Below are 18,794 nucleotides of genomic sequence, written 5' to 3' on the forward strand. Positions count from 1 at the left end.
CAAATCCTGAACCTGACCAAGCCCCCTCCTCTAACCACCAGTTTTATAGGGCATATGGAGGGTAGAGGAACATGTTCACCACCACCTCAAGAATGAAAACAGCAAATCCAGAATGTTGGAAACTACAAAAGATCTGCTTTCTTCAACAAATAAATTACAAGAGAGAGAGAGAAACTTGTAGATTAAAAGATACTTAGACATCTCAACACATTACAATGTATGGACTTTATCTGGTTCCCATTTCAACCAACTGTAAATCAAAAAGAAATTTATAAGACATTTGGGGAAATGTGAACATTAATAGAATATTTAATGATGTTAAGGAATTACTAATTTTTAGACACGAGAATGGGAGTATAGTTATGTTTTTAAAAAATCCTTATCTTTTGGAGGTACATGTCAAAATACATATAAAATGATCTGATAACAAGGATTTGTTAAAAAGTAGTCTGGTGACTGGGTAGGGGCTTGAGGAGACAAGACCGCAGGGAACTCGTAAGCGCTGAGGGTAGTGACAGTCCCTGCGGGCTCATTACACTAGAACTGCTTCCGTACGTTTCTATAAAGATCTCCAAACGGGCAAGGGAAGGGGGACATAACGGACGGCACTGTACAGACCTCATACCGGCCCTGAGTCAACCAAACCATTTAACAAAAGCTTAGGAGAGTATCAGGGAAATCTGAACACTGACTGGGTATTTCACATTTAAACGATTACTGTCATTTTAGGTGTGATAATGGTATTAAACATATCCTTATCTTTTAAAGATAGATATTGCAACATTTATGGGTGAAATGACACACCAGGATCTGCCTGAAAACAACCCGGAGGGTGAGGACGGCGGGGGGAGCGTGGCGGACGGAGGAAGGGCAGGCGCTGAGGGGCGGGGTGCAGGCCAGCGCATGCGTCGGGCGTTCCCCCACACCTTCCACCGCCAAACAGCAGCGCACCGACCCGGGGCTGGCAGTCGGGATGACGGTCACCGCGGGGAGGGGACCGGCAGCGCAGGCGCCCTGCGTCCTTCCCGCTCGGCGTCCACGTGCCACCCTCGCCGCCCGCACTGGGCCGCGGTCAGCACACTGCGCACCGCCGTGGGTTCCGGGCCGGGAGCCGGCGGGAGAAGCGGGCACGCGGCGGCGCCGGGAGGAGCTCTGTCCCGGGAGGGCAGCGCGGCGCCGCCCGACAGCCCACGCTCGCGTCCAGGGCCCCGGCGGCACGCCCGCCCCACCTCGCCGTCCAATGGGGACGCGCCGAGCAAAAGCCTCATAGCGCCCTCCTCCCTCCCCCAATCAGCGAGCCCGCGCCAGGCCGCGGTGCCCAATCAGAGCGCTCCACATGCGGCGCCCTCCGCGCACGCGCGCACGGGCGGCTGGGGCTCGGGCGCCGCGCGCGGTCCCGAGGCCGCACCGCCACCTCCTGGCCGGTCTTCGCGGCGCAGCCCCGCGCGGCGCCTGCGCACACGTCGGCCCCGAGGAGGAGCTCGGGAAACAGGCAGTAACCCCCGCAGGGGCGAGTTCCGGTCGGCCGCTACGCGGGAGGGGAGCCCGCCGCACGGGGCCGCGGCGTCTCGGAGCAGCTTCTCCCGCGCTCGTCCCGCGCACCGCTGGCCGGTGCTCGCCCGGGGCGGCCCGCGACGGCGTCTGCAGGCGGCAGAACGGGGCGGCGCCAGCTGTGCCCCGGCGCGCGGGAGGGGAGACGCCGCGGAGGGAGCGCGGGCCGGGCCTCCGCTCCGCCCGCGCCGGGCGGCGTCCTGCCCGGTAGCGGGGGCCGGGCTGCTTGGCCAGGTGTTAACACGGTTTCCCCGGGAGGAGGCGGTTACCTCCAGGCGATACCTACTCGCTGCCGATTACCACGCTCATTGCAGGGCAGCGCTTCTGCTCATTCAGGAATCCAGGACCTACGTGTCGCCGAGTAACAGCTGACTGTACCCCAGACCAAGGCTCCAAATACAACGGCCTCCTTTCCTGATCTGCCCTCCATACCTAGGACGGTGTTTCACAATTGCTTTCCTGAGAGTCTTCGTTCTTTTCTCTACTTCCATAGTACTTTTCTTATAAACCACATATGGCACATCAGAACAAGCTTTGCAATATAATTAACTGAGTCTGTGCTGGTTTCATCACGACACCAGTGGTTCCGGCATTTTAGAATATAGGGGGTCTTTTTCTGACCGTCACAATGACTGCAGGGCATTACTGGCACTTAATGGGCAGAACACAGGAAAATCAGACAAGCTGCAATGCAGGCTGCCCCACACATCACACACTGTCCCTGCTGAGAGCGGAGTTTTCAGTACGGAAGGGAGATACAAATGTGGACTCGAGGAAGGCGAGGGAGACCTGTGGGGATGAACGGGAATTGGAGGTTTCAGGATGAGCTGATTATTTGTAGAATATGCACATGTAAGCTGATATGCACGTATGTGCGTGTATGTATGTTTATGTGTATATGTATACATATTTTTCTAGCTCTGTCCAGTGAATGGGCCAAGAAGCAAAAACTCCATAGTAGCAGGAGGTCACCCAGGGCACACATCTTGGTTTTTAATACCATTCCCCACTAAAAGGAACAGGGCTCCTTGGAGGAATAACCGAGGCCAGGACTAGAGCAGGAAAGGCGCAAGATGGAACATGGGGGGCCGAGTTGAAAGGGCATCAACTAGCCCAATCTGGGACAACTGGACCCCCAAATAATTAAGGATGGTAATGAATCATTAAAAGAATAAAAAATGAGGAACCCACAATTCCCAAGACCATACTGATAATAAAGAGAGAAAAAGAGAAAGAAGGAAATGGGAGAGAAGGGAGAGCTCTTGCTTACAGTACAGTACAGAGCACTAACTAGCCAATGTGGAGGTGTTCATGGCGGTGGACTCCATCATTCTGCAACCATCACAGTAAAGACTGATTCAGGCAAGAAGCTAAATGAAGCGAAATCTAGAGGGAAGTTTTGATAAGCAGCAGGACATCTGCATGCTATTAAGGTGTCTCCCCACCGATTGCCTATTAGTCACCGGGGAGAAGAAACAGTAACTCTGCAGTGGGGACATCAGACACACTTGACTGGGTGATCAAAGTTACCATCACCCATCAGGGCAGGTGGACATCAGCTGTCTCCAGATGTCCCTAAGAAGGACACAACATCACGGACAATATTCTGGCCAGGGAAGCATATCTTGAATCAAATCATGAGGAAATATCAGACAAAACCCCAGACAAGAATAGTCTATTAAAAAAAGGGACTGGCTTCTTAAAAAATGTCCGGTAATGTACATCAAAGCACTCAGGATAAAGGGCCATAATATCTGCAACAAACTCTCAGATGGTTAAAAAAGACATGTGTGCTGATAGTGAGAAAGCAAAAACAAATGGGTCAAATGATGACAATAGGTGAATCTGGGCAAAGGGTACACAGATGCTCTTTGTATTAGTCTTACCATTTTTTGTGAGTTTAAAATTATTTCCAAATAAAAAGTTAAAATATTTACCCCACATACCATGCCATCTATGACATGGCAGTCATTCACACATTAAAAAAAAAAACCTGTTTATAATTAACAGAACTAACTCCACTTTACATATAAACAAATGCAAAGCACTTTTGGGGCATAATTAGAAAACAAGTTGAATTTTCCATAAATGCAACAACCACATAAATTAAAGAAAGATAGCACTTTGATTCGTTCAGAACCTTACCAAGAGTGGTTCACCATTTTGTGAATAAAACTGTGTCACTTATGATAATGCCACTCCTGGTATTTGACTTTGCCTGTACGCCACATGTGTATCCATCTGCATTTCTCTCTGTCGGTCACAGTGACTCCACACTTCATGCAAGCATATAGTTCCTCATCTTCATATTCTCTGCAGCTCTGCTTTAGCTGGCCCCACCCAGACACCCACTCCAGAGCTCACAACCCAACTCTGCCCTTGCAATCACATTATCAGGGGAGAAAATGAGTTCTGTGAACTGCCCTCACCTCCCCCCCCCAAGGTAGCTGTTATAGACAGGACAAAAGACTGCTACCTCCCTAAACACGGAGGGTCCTTATTCTTTAACGTAATCAGAAAAAGCAGAGAAAGAAATCTGGGGGAAAGTATTAGATCAGTACTGGAACTGATCAAAAAGTTACATCAGTCCCAAAAAACTATCATCAATGGTCTGACTTTATGTCAGACCTAATGATGGACCTTATGTCAGGTCCTAATGATGTTATATATGATATTTATTACATATAGGAAGTATGTACATTTCTACAAGGTGCTCAGAGGGTCAGTGATTTCTTTTAGGCCTGGTTATTTCATAAGAGAAAGGCTGCCATCTGTACTGTGACATAAGAACAGGGAAAGAAGTGTAGCTAGGAGCCTACTGCCTCAGAAGATGCTGTCCAACTATTTCCCAAATGATGTCTATGAGACTATAACACTGCTTTCAAATCTCTCTGTCACCTGGTGATGAAACCAGAGCTCTTCAGAAAGAGCTCTGAAGACCACAAGTTAAGAAATGACAATAAAAAAGGATCAAAATATAAAATACATTTTTCTCTGCAGATAATATAAAACAGGCTGCATGGTAACTCACTATATGATAAAAATGGACAAAAAACAAGAAAGAAAAGAATTGTTTACATAACTCAGGGAGACTAATTGTCAAGGCAAAAAGAAATAGAAATTTGCAGGATAGCAAAAATGATTTTGCCATGTGTGAAACAACAGTCTAATTCTTAAGACTTAAAATGTGCTTATCTGAATTGGCTCTTCATAAAAGCATCATTTTATTCACACATCATGTGAATATGTGATGATAAACACATGGACTGACTGAAATGCCGCATATGACAGCCCCACAGGTACCTACCGAGGTGACAGTGTTCTTTTTCTCTCGCTTCCCACTTGTGGCTGTCCACGTAAGCTGCAGAAAGCAGGCATCGTCTACCTGAGGGAAAAACAGCGATCTCAACAGTCGTGTTTCACCACAGGTTCAGTTTATACACCTGTTTTACTAAACGTACCTTTGTCATTAAAGATTCTAGTATGATACTGTAACCAACATCATATAATTTACAATTCAGTTCACAACAAAATACATTCAACCTCTAACAAGTAGAAGTGCAGGAAACTGTGAAAATTTATACAATAATGTTATGGGTAAAAATGCTGGTAATTTTATTCCTATAACTTTAGGACTAGAAGGCATTTGTTTCCACTAAATTATAGCCTAGGTGAACCCTAGAACTCCTGAGAACCCCAAACGCTTGCTGAACTGTTGCTTAACTCATTAATTGAATGCTTTATAATCATCAGTTAGGCCTAAAAACATTTCCATCTGACTTGGATCAGCATATTTACCCCTCTTGTGCATAACACTAGGAGTAATATCTTACCCAGTCGCCCAGCACCCTAGTGGTAAATAAGACAAACCCAACAACGCAAATTTGAGGTCACCCACAAGACAGCAGAGCTGTACTCCCAGCACCTGGCACCATGACCAGCATGGGCAGTGCTCAGAAAACATGGGCTCAAGGAATGAATGAGAAGAACGAATGGCAGCTTAATCAAAATTAAAACCTTGCGTTTCAGAGGACCCATGAAGAAAGTGAAAGGACAACTCACAGAAGGGGAGAAAATATTCACAAATCTTTTGCCTGATGAGGGACTCAAATCTAGAATATATAAATAACTCTTACACCTCAAAATTTAAAGAGACAACTCAACTGAAAAATGGGCAAAGAATTTGAAGACATTCCTAAAAAAATATTTGTGTGTGTCTATATATAAGCACACACACACACATATACACATACACAGAAATGGCCAGCGAGTACAAGGAAAGATGTTTAATATCATTTGCCATTAGGGAAATGCAAAACACATCGAAATACCACTTCACACTCACTAGGATGACTATAAACAAAAAGACAGATAATAACTGCTGTTGATAAGGATGTAGAGAAACTGGAACCCCCATACAGTGTAGGTGAGAATGTAAAGTGTGAAGCTACTTTGGAAAAGTCTGGCATTTCCTCCAAATGTTAACATGGAGTTACCATATAACCAGCAATTCCACTCCTAGGTATGTACAAAAGAGAAATGAAATCATGTGTCCACAAAAAAACTTGTACACATGTGTTCACAGCAATATTATTCATAATATCCAAAAAGTGGAAACAATGCAAATATCCATCAACGGATGAATGGATTAAAAAACATGATATATTCTTACAATGGAATATTATTTGGCAAAAAGAGAAATGAAGTACTGATAAATGTTACAACATGGATAAACCTCAAAAACATTATGCTAAGTGAAAAAGAAGCCATTCACAAAAGACCATATATCATATAATTGCATTTATATGAAATATCCACAAAAGGCAAATCTACAGAAACAGAAAGCAGATTAATGGTTGCCTAGATCTGAGGGGTAGGGGGTGAGGAAAGCTTGGGGGAAATGGGGAGTGACTGCTAATGGAAATAGGGTTTCTTTTTGAGGTGATGAAAATAAGATGATATCCTCAACTGATTGTGGTGATGGCTGCACAACTCTGTGTATATACAAAAAACCACTGCATGGATGAATTGTATACGTGAATTATATCTAAATAAATCTGTTTAAAAAAAAAAGAAGAATGAACAGCAGATAATTACCTACAGGTCAAAGCAGGCCATAAGCCAAACATAAGTAGGTGGCAGGGTTGAGTAAACACAATATTTGCTGCTGTTATTCTCTATCCCTCTGGCAACCAAAAAAAATATAAACACATCTGTGTGGGTTTATATACAAACCAATCCCTCCCTTACCTTAAGCACAGGTCAGGCCTTTACTAGAATAATATGTCTAAATTTGACGTCTAAAGCTTAAGCAATGATGCAATACTATGAAAAGGCTTCCAAAAACTGTCTCAAAGAGGAACTAAGACATTAAGAAAAATAGTAACTATTAAAAAGTGCCTACATTTCAAACAGATTATTAAAAAAAAAAATGATTAGATGTTTGGAATTTAGAATACATTTTTCATAGAAACGATATTATAAATCATTAGTTACATTCCTAGACCTGCCAAGAAGGATGAATAAAATCAATGGCGTTATGTTAGGTGTAGCTGGGCACCAAGTCAGGAGTGAGGAGACCTGGGATTTCGTTCGAGTTTGACCAGCCGGTAGAAAACTTCAGACCCTGCAGTTGCAGATGAAGGGGCTGAACTGGGTGATAGCTAAGGTCCCCACATGCTCTGACAGTCTCTGCCACGGAACCAAAAGAATCAATTCCAATAACCGAGTCACACTTTATAGCAGCATTTCTATACAAATTGAATTTCAATTTCTGAAACCAGAAGGATCTCTCCCTTCTGTGGGAAACAAGTGCAGCCCTCTTCACGTGAGCATGAGCTAAGGAGAGGACTGGTGAGCTCTATACTCCAGGAGACCAGTGACTTGCTCTCTACTTAGTGTTATTGTAATTTCTCACTTATTTTCTATTTCTTCTTCTAGCATATGCTTTATGCGAGCATAAGAAATCACCTCTCCATATTCTGGAGTCAGAAAAGACAATTATCTAGATCAATGTTCAAGAGGTTTCAACTGGGAGACAAAAAGAGGGGGAGGAGGGGCCGGCCCGGTGGCGCAAGCGGTTAAGTGCGCGCGATCCGCTGCGGCGGCCCGGGGTTCGTTGGTTCGGATCCCGGGCGCGCACCGACGCACTGCTTGGTAAGCCATGCTGTGGCGGCGTCCCATATAAAGTGGAGGAAGATAGGCACCGATGTTAGCCCAGGGCCGTCTTCCTCAGCAAAAAAAGAGGAGGATTGGCGAATGTTAGCTCAGGGCTGATCTCCTCACAAAAAAAAAAAAAAAAGAGGGGGAGGTGATGGTGGGAAAGACAGGAGTCCCAGAATGTCCTCTGTGTGCAGTTGTTCTAGGGGATCACATGACCTGAAAGCAAAATAAATTAGGACTAGTGAAGCTACAAAAGGGAGGCCCAGCAACTTTATATATATGAACTTCTTAATGTCTGCTTTATAAGAACGTAACCAGTAATCATTTTCCATCTCCATTCAGGATAGAACAAAGGGAAATGGGTATAAGGATGAAGAATTTAAATTTGGCAAATGGAAAATTTTCCTAATAGAAACCAATGACAAACAGAGGAATGAGTTATCAAGTATGGTAAGCAGAATAATGTGCTCCTCAAAGATGTCCATGTCCTAATCCCCAGAACCCGTGAATATGTTAGGGTACAGAGCAAAGGGGAATTAAGATTGCAGACAGAATTAAGATCAGCAAACCAGCTGATCTTAAAATGAGGCGATTGTCCTGTGTTATTGTTGTTGCCTGTAATTACCAAGTCCTTAAAAGTGGAAGAGGTGTGAGTGTGACTCGTGAAAGACAGTGATCTAAGAAGGACTTGACTTGCCCCTGCTCACTTCAAAGATGTCTGAGAAAGGGACCATCACCGGGAACGCAGGTGGTCTCTAGAAGATGGAAAAGGCACGGAAACAGATTCTCCCCTAGAGATTCCCAAAGGGAACATGTCCCCTTCAACACCTTGATTTTAGCGCATTAAGACCTTGTGTCGGACTTTTGACCTGCAGAACTGTAGGATAATATATCTGTGTTATTTTAAGCCACCAAATTTGTGGTAATTTGTTAGAGCAGCAAGAGGAAATTATTACACCTTCAGAAAGACACATTCCATTTTCTGTAAGCCTTTTAAAGCAGATGTTCATCTTTTTGCGATACTTGATAAACGACACCATTTAAAGTTCTTCCCATCACTGTATAGTAGTTGCAAGGTTGTATATTAACATTAGAATGAAAAAATTTCTATAAAGTCAGAACATTAAACTGGGTGGACAATGGCCAAGTGGAAAATCTAAATCAGCTTCTCAAACTTGAATGTGCATATGGATCTTGATAAAATGCAGACTCTGAGTCAGGAGGTCTGGGGTGGGGACAGATTCTGCACTTGTAACAAGCTCCCAGGCGATGATGATGATGTTGACCTTCAGACCACAGTGAAGCAGCAAGGGGACAGAATGATAACAGCCTCACAGGTCGAGGTCTCTGAGCCTGTTTAATCCCACTCTGAATATGCCACCCAAGGGTATATATACACTCTTCCCAAACCTGCTTACACTTCAGCCAGTCAGTTTTGGGGGCAACCATATTCTCTAAGATAACTATCCACCATAAAAAGAAATATTTTCTCCATTTAATTCTGAAAAGATACCTCCAAGGACCAGAATTTCAAAGTTTAGTGAAAACTGACTGGCTCTGTCCATATCCTAACTCATTCTACAGTTATCTTGGCCTTTGGTCAAATGTCTCCAAAAGTGTTTTCCATCCAAAGGGAAGCAGTGTGACTGTGGACACAGACAGGCTTTGGGGTCACAAAGTCCAAGCTGGAATCCTGGCCTTGCTAAGAAATGCTAGAAAAATGTGGGCAAGTTACACCAGGTCCCCGAGCCTCTTTCTTCACATGTAAAATGGAGAAATACTGCCTACCTTGTATCATAGTTTAAATGAGGGCATATATTAAGTATCTAGCTTAATATCCACTATGTAATAGGTGCCTGATAAGTTCCCTTTCTAGGCTTTTCAGATATTGAAGTCAGTTTTTTGGTTCATCTCAATAAATTTTCTTTTTATCCTCTTGATCATTTTAGTTGCCCTTCTCCATCATGTTGTATGGAGAAATCAATGGAAGCACCAAAGTGTTCCAATACTGATTCAACAGGAATTTGTACACAGTAGAATATTCTTCCTGTCTTATCCTGTAATGGTTCAAGATACTTTGATGACTTAAAGTCAAGCTCCTTATGAGCATTCTCCGATCTGTATGGCCCATCATGCACTATCCTACGTACTTATACTACTTGCCTTATAGCTTCCAGTTCCTGATTACAAGATTCCTTTCATCTATGGTCTAAGCCAGTGCTTATTCAATACAACTTTCTGTAATGATGGAAATGTTCAATTCTGAGCTGTCCAATACAGTAGCCACTAGCCACAGGTGTCTACTGAGCACTTAAAATGTAGCTAGTATGACCAAGGAACTGAATTCTTTATTTTATTTTACTTTAATTCATTTGAATAGCCACATGTAGCTAGTAGCTACCACAATGGAATAGCACAGCCGTAACTTACTACAGGTTCACCAGTTCAAACTAAGACCAAAGTGCTAACTGGACATTCTGTCAATTCACCATTATCTAATGTCCATTCCCTTGTTAGAATGACTACCCCCAAACATTGTAAGCAACCATGATCCTCTCCCTGACAGACAATCCAAGGTCTTGTTTAAATTGAAAAGCAGTTACTTACTAACAATCATTAAACATGTTAGTAAATAGCTACAACAGCTAACTCTTACTCAGGTGCCAGGTACTGTGCACACCGCTTTTCCCAGCGTGTGGCGTTAAATATTTTCACCAGCTAGGTCAACCAGTGAATCCTCAGAAAACCTCTGGTGGCCAACTATTAGGCTTCACGTTGATATTTAATGGCTGTGCCTAAAGTGTGAGCAAGAGTGTATGTGTTGCTTTTTCATAGGGGCTACAGGCAATATGTCAGAAAGAGGAGATAACAGGCAGTGGAAACATCAACTGTGATTATTGTCTATCAGGAAGTATGGTTGCTTAGAACATTTAGGGGCAATCATTCTAACAAGGGAATGGAGATAGATAAGGGTGAATTGAGAGAATTTCCACTTAGCATTTTGGTCTTAGCTTGAACTGGTGACCCTGTGGTAGGTTATACCTGTGCTGTTTCATTGACGGAGCTACTAGCTACATGTGGCTAACTAGATCGGAATTTAGCTTCCGTAAATATTAAACATTTTTTCCCAATGTCTTCATCAGCATATCAATTAAACCAATTTTTAGCGGGCTGCCATTCATCAGACATCAAAGTGCTTTAGAAGTAACCATTAGCATTTACTGTCTGCACGTGGAAAAATGTAGCAAAGAAAGGTCAATCAAATGTGCCCAAGGACATGAGGTGAAGAAAGATTAGCTCTGAAAAACCCTACCGCCAAGTGAAGACCAGGGGCCTGGACAGTGCGGGGTGAAGCAGAACATCTACGACGTCCCTGGGAAGGAAACCTCAGCGGGGAGAATGGTCCCACAGCCCTGGGGTGGGCCATTTGGGCTTTTCACGGTCAGCAAAATGAAGACCACCCTAACACACAAACCCAGCAAATCATACGCAAAAGCTCTCACGCCACGACTCCTCTGCTCTTCGCACCTTTGGATGGGCAGATACCATTATTCTAGGGAAGGAGGTGGATCAGAGACCTTACCTCCCCTCTCCGTGCTACTAGACACCCCGGACGGTGTCTCTGGCAACTAGATCCCAGAGACATTTCCTCCCTCTTGAAAGCCCATCGCTCCCTCACTCAAGGAAGAGTTCCCCGGGGCCTCTGGAAGCAGCCCACGAAGGCAGCAGCACCCACCTGCCAGGGCGGGAGCAGGAAGAAGCTTCTTCCACGCCACCAGGAGCCCGTGCCGCGCCATGGGGGCCGCCATCTTGGAGCATACCAAGGGGACACGGGCCCGGGGGTGGTGGCCTGTGGGCCGGAAGGGGCGGGGGCCGAGGAAGGGGCGGGGCCTAGTCGGCCGACGCCCCCCGCCCCGCGAGTCGGTGCGGCCCGGCAAGCATGGCTGCCGCGTGCGCGCGGAGGCTGGCTCTGCTGCGGGCGCTGCGGAGCTGGGTGCGTCCCGGGGCGGGCGGCTCGGGCCCCGCCTGCTGCCGCTGCCCCCTCGGAGGTACCGGGCGGGCCGGGAGGGAGGGGCTGGGACAGGAAGCGCGGGCTCTGCCCTCTGGAGCGGTGTCTGCGGGGCCCGGTGTCGTGACGCCTGTGCACCGGGGAAGCAAAGGACGGAGGGCGGGGGCTCGACCTGGGCCGTGGTAGCCCTGGGGACCCCTCGCCGGTGCACCGCTCTGCCGGGGTCGGAGTGCGGCTCTGCAGGACCCGGGGCGGGGGGTCCTCCTTGAGGAATTACCCCTGACGTTTTCGTGACAGTGCTCGTGAATGGTAATAAAACACCCGACTCGTGCAGGCCTCACTCTGATGCACTTTACAGACATTAATTCCTTTTCTCCGCGCGACACCAGTGACAGGTGCCGTACTTCTCTCCTCTGCAGAGGGGCAAACTGCAAGGTGGAGGGATTTGCCCAGGGTCGCAGGGAGCCGGGAGAGGAGAGATTTGAACCCAGGCAGCCACAGTGGAGTCCTGTGTAACCACTCCTGTGGACGCCCTTCCATGAAGAAGTGGCACTTTTTCTTGTGTCCTTGTTACTGGGGCACACAGAGCTCTTTTAGTGGATGATTCTCTGGCCAAGCTCCACTCCGTGCACAGCGAGCATCCTAAAGAAATGGTGATGTTTCCCAAACTCGCCTTCTCTCCCAAATCGTGGTCAGTGATTTCTGATGGATCTTGAGGATTCTTAGAGTCCAAATCTGAGAGGCCATAACTCATTTCACAGATGACAGAACTGGGAATTCCAATGGTCACACTACACCTTTTTCACTACGCTCTGTGCTTCTACCTAGGTAAACCAAAACTGGGTATGCCTGTTTTCCATTTAAACAATAGCCTTTCATTTTTGTTGTTGTTTTCTCAATTCTCTTGTTATCCCTTAACCAGACGATGAATGTCTGTCTTTTGGATCCCAGCTTCCTGTCAGCCTGTCTCCATACACAGTTAATCACCAGCTCCTTTCACACACACAAACAAAACTTGTCTGGCTGAAGATTTGCATTCTCTGGTAGTTGGAGATGTCTTTTCCCCCCAGGGCAACTGTCATATTTGTACCCGTCTAGATGAGTTATTTGTACTAGATGAAGATTTAAGATCAGTTATTAGAAGGAGGCAATCAAGCTGTACTCGTGTTATTTGCTAAGTATAAAACAGTCAAATGATTTTATTTTTTCTTTCTCTGATTTTTAGCTAAAAGATATCTACTTACAGACAGTATTGTGAAATTAAAAGAATTTCAGCATAAGAAGGTGGCTATTGCATGTAATCTTCCTGGCACCAAAGGTAATTGAATCTATTTTGTTAATTCTTTTATTGAGCTTTCATTCAATTTTCCTGTCTTTATCCCCATTCAGTCTCTGCTTCAAGGACCTTATGTCTCAGGAAAAGTGGAGACGATTCATTCTTAGTTTCCTAGTCTATGCTTTCATGCACTTTCATCTCACTCTCTGCTACTACTAGAGTCTGCAGGTCTCTTCTTATCCTTTATCCTAGGATCCCAGAGAAATCCTAAAACTACTGCTGCAACCAATCCTCTCTAGATCCATGCCAATCAAAATAAGGTTCAAGGATCAGCAGCAACTGGGCGGTTGATAGAAATGAGGATAGAAAACCTCAGGCCCCAGGCGATTCTCATGCACAGTAAAGTCTGAGAAGAACTGCTCCAGGTGCTTGGCTTTCAGACTTTTTGATGCAACCCTCAGGAAAAAATACATTTTACATTGCATCTCCAGTACACACATATAGATCTATATATAAATGAAATAAAACAGTGCTGTGTGTGATGATGCATTTTCACATTTTCTACTCTGCTGGAAAGGTCAGTAGGCTCAAGAAATTAGCAAAGTGTTGATAGTGGTTGAGTCTGGGTGATGGGCACGTGGGAGGTCATTATGCTGTTCTCACTGCTTTTGGGTATATTTGAAAATTTTTATTATAGAAAGCTAAAACACACCACCACCACCCTAGGTCCCATTCCCTTTCAGCATCTGGGAAATCTTGTTGCATTCGTTCCCTCACTCCTTGCACGTTGTGTTTTTCCTGGTACTTCACACTCCTGGCTTTTAACAACTCTTCTGTTTGTCTCTGCTAACTTTTCCCCTCTGCTTCCTCTCGCTGTCAGATGTTTATGAGCACCTGATTGACAGTCCAGTCCCCCAGAGATCAGTCCTCCCTGCTGCTCCACCACTCATACTGTTACCTAAACTACCTGTGGGACAAGACGATAAGTCTTAGGAGCGGGGTTGTGGTGGTGGTAGTGGTGGTGGTGGTGGTGGTTGTTGTTAGTGCCGTGGAGTTGACCCGACTTCTAGCGACCCTGTGTCCAGGGGTCTAGCAGACCCCTGCCCGGTCTTTCTATGCCATCCTCTCACTTTCCAGCACACCATCAGACAATGCCCTGCTGCTGTTCACGGGGTTTTCATGGCCAGTCTTTTCGGAAGTAGGTGGCCAGGTCCTTCTTCCTGGTCTGTCTAGTCTGGAAGCTCCGCTGACACCTGTCCCCCATGGGTGACCCTGCTGGTATTTGAAATCTTGGTGGCATAGCTTTCAGCCTCACAGCAGCACGCAGCCGCCACAGTATGACAACCGACAGACAGGTCGTGTGGCTCCCTGACCGGGAAACAAACCCAGGCCTTGGTGGTGAGAGCACCAGATCTTAACCACTAGGCCGCCGAGCATGGGAGAGAATATATTAACCTCCAGTTTAGTCGACTCAATCTAGGTTTTCCTTCAGTCTCACTTTCTGCCCCAGGTCTGTTGGAGCCCTGTGAAGTTTGCAGAGTTAGGGCTCCATATCATTGTCTGGTTGTTATCTCCAATTGTCGTAGTATTTTTAAGGCTGCGTCAGCTGTGCATATGTTCTGAAGGCAGTGAATATAATGTGTCAGTGGGCTCCACTGTCAGGTTGATGTTTATAAAATCCGGTTGACAATTCATCGTCATAAGAACCCGCAGTGGTACTCGTTGTACACCACGTCTCGTGCACACTTGCCCCCGGCGTCCCCGCTCTTCCATCGTGGCCCTGCTCTTTCTGTAGTGTGATTTCCTGTTAATCTGCTCACTGTTCTCCCCTCACCACCTTTCTCCCCGAATTCTGTGCCGATTCCCATTCCTAGAGACCTGCAGTGTCCCCGCTCTTCTCAGTTTCCCCAGCCCTGTCCAGCCCCGCCCTCCTCTGGGACCGCTCCCCTCCCACCCAGCCTGGTCCGCTCCTGCCGCCCCTCTTGCTCTCCTCTCCCGGGTGTTTACAGTCAGTCACGTGTCGGCCCCTTCACCCTTGTTTTCAGTCAGTTCTGTGAACTCATCTCTTGCCGTCTCAAGTAGACTTGAGGCTCTTTCAGGGCAGGAACCATACCTTGTCCCTCCTTGTGTCTCCCACAGGAAGGACACCTCTGAATATGAACAAATGATAAGCCCTTGAATCCTGACTGATATGTTTTAAAATACAAAGTATGTCTGTTGAAATGTTGAATTCTTAAGGTTTATTAAGGATTAAGAATTACAAGGTGTAAGTTTAGCCCATTGAAATCTTTTAGATTGGAAGTTGTTTAGAAATATTTAATAGACTAAGTCCTCTTGAATCTGAGGTGACAGAAGCAATGAGAATGAGGATAGTCTTGTCTGTGACTTACTGGTGGTTACTGTCTGCTAGGCCCTGTGCTGTGTTATCTGAGGATGACCCCAGGAGGTCAGTGTCATGACCCTCACTGCACACGTGAGGAATCACATCTCACAGACAAGGTGTCTGTAGCACGCAAGCACCAGAGCTTAGATTTCAGCCCAGGACCTTCCATCTCTAACACCTTCAACCACTGTGTGGTTCTGCAGATAAAGACCGGAGGACCCACTGCGTTCACTCAAACCTGCTGGGCCTTCTTTCTTGTGAATTGAGAGCAGCGTCTGCCTCAGCCTCCCGATCTTGTGTCTTTAATGTGTATTGTGCCACTCCTTTAAACAGCGTTTCTTCAAAGCCCTGGGCCTTGGAGCAAATCCTGTAGACTTTTCGTGGCAGCTTCTGGCACTGAGAACAACCTTGCCTTCTGGAAAGCAGATGCTTGCTTGTGCCTGCCTTTGCGTCTCACCCCCATTCTGACCAGAATGCAGTCCCTTCCTAACGCCAAGAAGCAGGGTTTCCTCTTGGCGTTTGACTGTCCCCACAGGAGACACAAAAAGACGTGGGACAGAGATAGACTGATTACCTTGAAGTGATTCTGTTACTAGCAGAGTGTTTGCTGCTGTCTAGAGCACTGTGTTTTACCCCTGTGCATTATATAGTGCTGTGGCGTGCTTTCTAACAGCTGCGTAGAGAGACCAAGAGGAATGAATGAGATAAAGTTGAATCAGTGAGAGACGTGAAGTGTTCTTGAATCATGTGAGTCAACCACGTGGGTCAACCATCTTCAGTTCACGTTTTACTGCTAGGTGCCCCGCCACTTGATGGTTTGGGTATCTTGGTTACATTTTCTTTCTTTTTTTCTTTTTTGTGAGTCACGTATAGATCCAGTTCTCTGGGCTAAGCCTCAGGGACATTAGTTCTCAGACTTGAGTGTGCATAAGGATCACCCAGGTAGTCAAAAATGCATTTTCTTGTGCTCCTACTCCCGGAAATTCTCTATTAGAAAGTCTTGAGTGGGGCCTGGGCCTGTGACCCCTCTGATGCAGATGCTGGGCCTCATGCACCATCTCACACTCAGCTCTGGAGGAGACCAGCCAGTGATGGGAGCTGCGTGGCCATGAGCCCCTCTTGGGGCCCCTTTGCAGTGTGCCAGGTTCCGGCTTCCCCTTCTCCCTGAGGTCAGACTCCTTGCTGTCCCAGTCAGCCTGAGAGATGGCCACCACACTGTTCTTTCTTTCAGAATCCTATCTGAGAGACTTGGAAGAGAAAGTGACCCAGAACAAGCTCATCTTGAGGGAGGAGTTGAGAACCCTTCTTCATCTCTGTGAGTCCCAGGACGATGTGGAGCTGGCTAAAAGCGTCATTCACAGGTGAGGCATTTCCCCAGAGCTCTGCCGGCCTTCATCCCTTCTCGCTCTGTCCTCTTCCTGAACAGCCTCATCCACGTCCAGGGTGTCAGCTGTCGCCCCTATACTGATGGCTTATAAATCTCCGGTCCAGGTGCCTGCCTGATCTCCAGACATCTGTCCCTTCATTTAGCAAACACTTCCTGGGTTCCTGCTGCGTGCCAGGTGTGAGGATGGGCAGAGATTCATGCCAGGAACTCAGCGGCCTGTTCGCTAACCCCTCTTACGTGTCCCTTCGGTCTTCACGTTCAGCTTTCACGAATTCTTCCACTAGCTGTGTTTTCCGTCACACTGACCAGTCGCTCAGGACAGATACCCGGGAGCCTCTTCCCCCGATCTCATTTGCTCTCCTCCCTGACAAGTAGGAACTCCGTCTGCTCCTGCTTCCCCGGCGTCTCTTGTCTCCGGCCCATTACCAGTGTCTTGGCTCAGGCCTCAGCGTCCCTCACGGGGCTCCTAGTCTTCTCCCTCCCCCAGGCTAATGCCCGTGTGTCCCATCCTCTCCAATCCGTTGTCGGAGTTCCCGCGTCAGGAGGAACTTGTATGGACTCTTAGTCTGCTGTCAGGAAACCAGCAAAGGTTCCTCGGGGACAGTGTGACACTATACACAGCCTTCATTTCTGAAATTAAGTTCATTGCTTCTTTTTACTGTTCTTTAAACAGTATATATATCTCTACGTAGACCTGCGTTTCTGTTGTGCATGTGTAGAGAGAAATGCAAGGTATTCATATACGCAAGTTCCCCAGCCAGGCCAGATTCAAGGTGGGGGGAGGGATTCTGCCTCTGGATGGATGGAGCAGCGTGCGCGTACAGGGAGGAGAGGAATTGGTGGTGGCCTATCTACCACATCCAAGAAAAACCGCTGTTAATATTTTCATATGTTTTCTCACCGATTTTTTTTCACATAAAAATTTTGTGGTTTTGGTAGGGTTGATTTTATATGGTGTGATTTTTACTGTATATATAATGATATTTTCTTGTTTTCTAAGTTAGTATTATAGCATAAATGTTTTTGCTTGTTAACGTAGGAATCGTGTTTTAATGGCTATACAAGATTCCATCGTCTGTTAGGTATTTTAATTAACTGTGCTCCTATTGTTGAATGTCTAAATTATTTCTAATTCTTCACCAGTATGAATAATGCCATGATGAGCAACTCTATGCATAAAACCTATTCTTTATTTCCTTTTTGGGATCAGAGGGCATGAACTTTCTAAAGCTAGTCAATACAAGCTGCCAGATGATTTTCCAGAAGGGCTGTGCTGGTTTATCGTCACAGTGTATAAGCAAACCTAACTCTGCTGCTTCAGTTTCACCAAGTTTAGTCATTTGAGACCCTCTGGCCTGTTGTACTCTCAGTCGTCTTTTTAGTACCCAAAGCTGTCAGATGCTTACAAAAGTCATAAAACAGGATAAAATTCTGAATACTCTTTCCAATTTTTGTCATAAACATTCAGGTATGACTCATAATTCCTTAATTGATGCTAACGGCTCTCTGCCCAGCTGCTGCTCTTTCCGTCGACTGGCGATCGGCTGGAGAAGTGGGAAGGTAGGGGTCCACTGCCTCACCCTCTTGAGACGGGCGCCCACGCTGGGAAGAAGAGCAGTGAGCGCAACATAAGCTGTTTATTGAATGAGAGCACCGTACTCCCCTCGAAATCCTGCCGCGTGCTGCGGTTTGGTTTGTAGAGTCTTAGACCCTCTGACCTTCTGAGGTGATACGTTACCTGCGACTTCCTGCACTTGTGTTAGCGTACATGTCGTTTAAATTGGGAAAGCCTTTGTTTTTGCTTTGTTTTGTTTTTAATCTGGCACAAGTTTCTCATAAGACTATTTACTGAAATATGTTGATTTTTAAAGATGTTTTCCTCGGCAGGCCTTGCCTTTTGTAAGAGCTAACGTGCGTGGACGACTTGCTGTGTGCCAGGCACGTCGTCTCCTTGAATCCTCACAAGACTCTTAGTTCAGTGCTCTTGTCTCCATTTTGCAGACAAGGGTCTGAGGCACAGAGTGGT

At 46.1% G+C, this 18,794-nt stretch overlaps 2 protein-coding genes across 5 annotated transcripts in view; one reads left to right on the plus strand and one right to left on the minus strand.

The window, feature by feature from the left end:
• MRPS27 (mitochondrial ribosomal protein S27) overlaps window positions 1-11,535 on the minus strand; it is a 91,022-nt gene extending 79,487 nt beyond the window's left edge. The window contains exons 1-2 of one of the 4 annotated variants that reach the window (XM_058559040.1): window positions 11,450-11,535; window positions 4,859-4,936 (exon numbers count right to left, since the gene is read on the minus strand). In XM_058559040.1, coding sequence (XP_058415023.1) covers window positions 4,859-4,936; window positions 11,450-11,522 — 151 coding nt within the window. In that variant the 5' untranslated portion in view covers window positions 11,523-11,535. Of the gene's footprint in view, window positions 1-4,858; window positions 4,937-11,026; window positions 11,270-11,296; window positions 11,395-11,449 lie in introns of those variants that run through there. The other 3 variants (XM_058559249.1, XM_058559137.1, XM_058559195.1) reach the window with 3 other exon arrangements.
• Window positions 11,536-11,653: 118 nt separating this feature from the next.
• The window catches only part of PTCD2 (pentatricopeptide repeat domain 2), a 29,333-nt gene continuing 22,192 nt past the window's right edge, over window positions 11,654-18,794 (plus strand). The window contains exons 1-3 of the mRNA XM_058559346.1: window positions 11,654-11,762; window positions 12,948-13,040; window positions 16,613-16,742. Of these exons, the coding sequence (XP_058415329.1) occupies window positions 11,654-11,762; window positions 12,948-13,040; window positions 16,613-16,742 (332 nt within the window). The remainder of the gene's footprint in view (window positions 11,763-12,947; window positions 13,041-16,612; window positions 16,743-18,794) is intronic.

Source organism: Diceros bicornis, chromosome 1 (assembly GCF_020826845.1).
Source record: "Diceros bicornis minor isolate mBicDic1 chromosome 1, mDicBic1.mat.cur, whole genome shotgun sequence".
Classification (NCBI taxonomy): domain Eukaryota; kingdom Metazoa; phylum Chordata; class Mammalia; order Perissodactyla; family Rhinocerotidae; genus Diceros; species Diceros bicornis.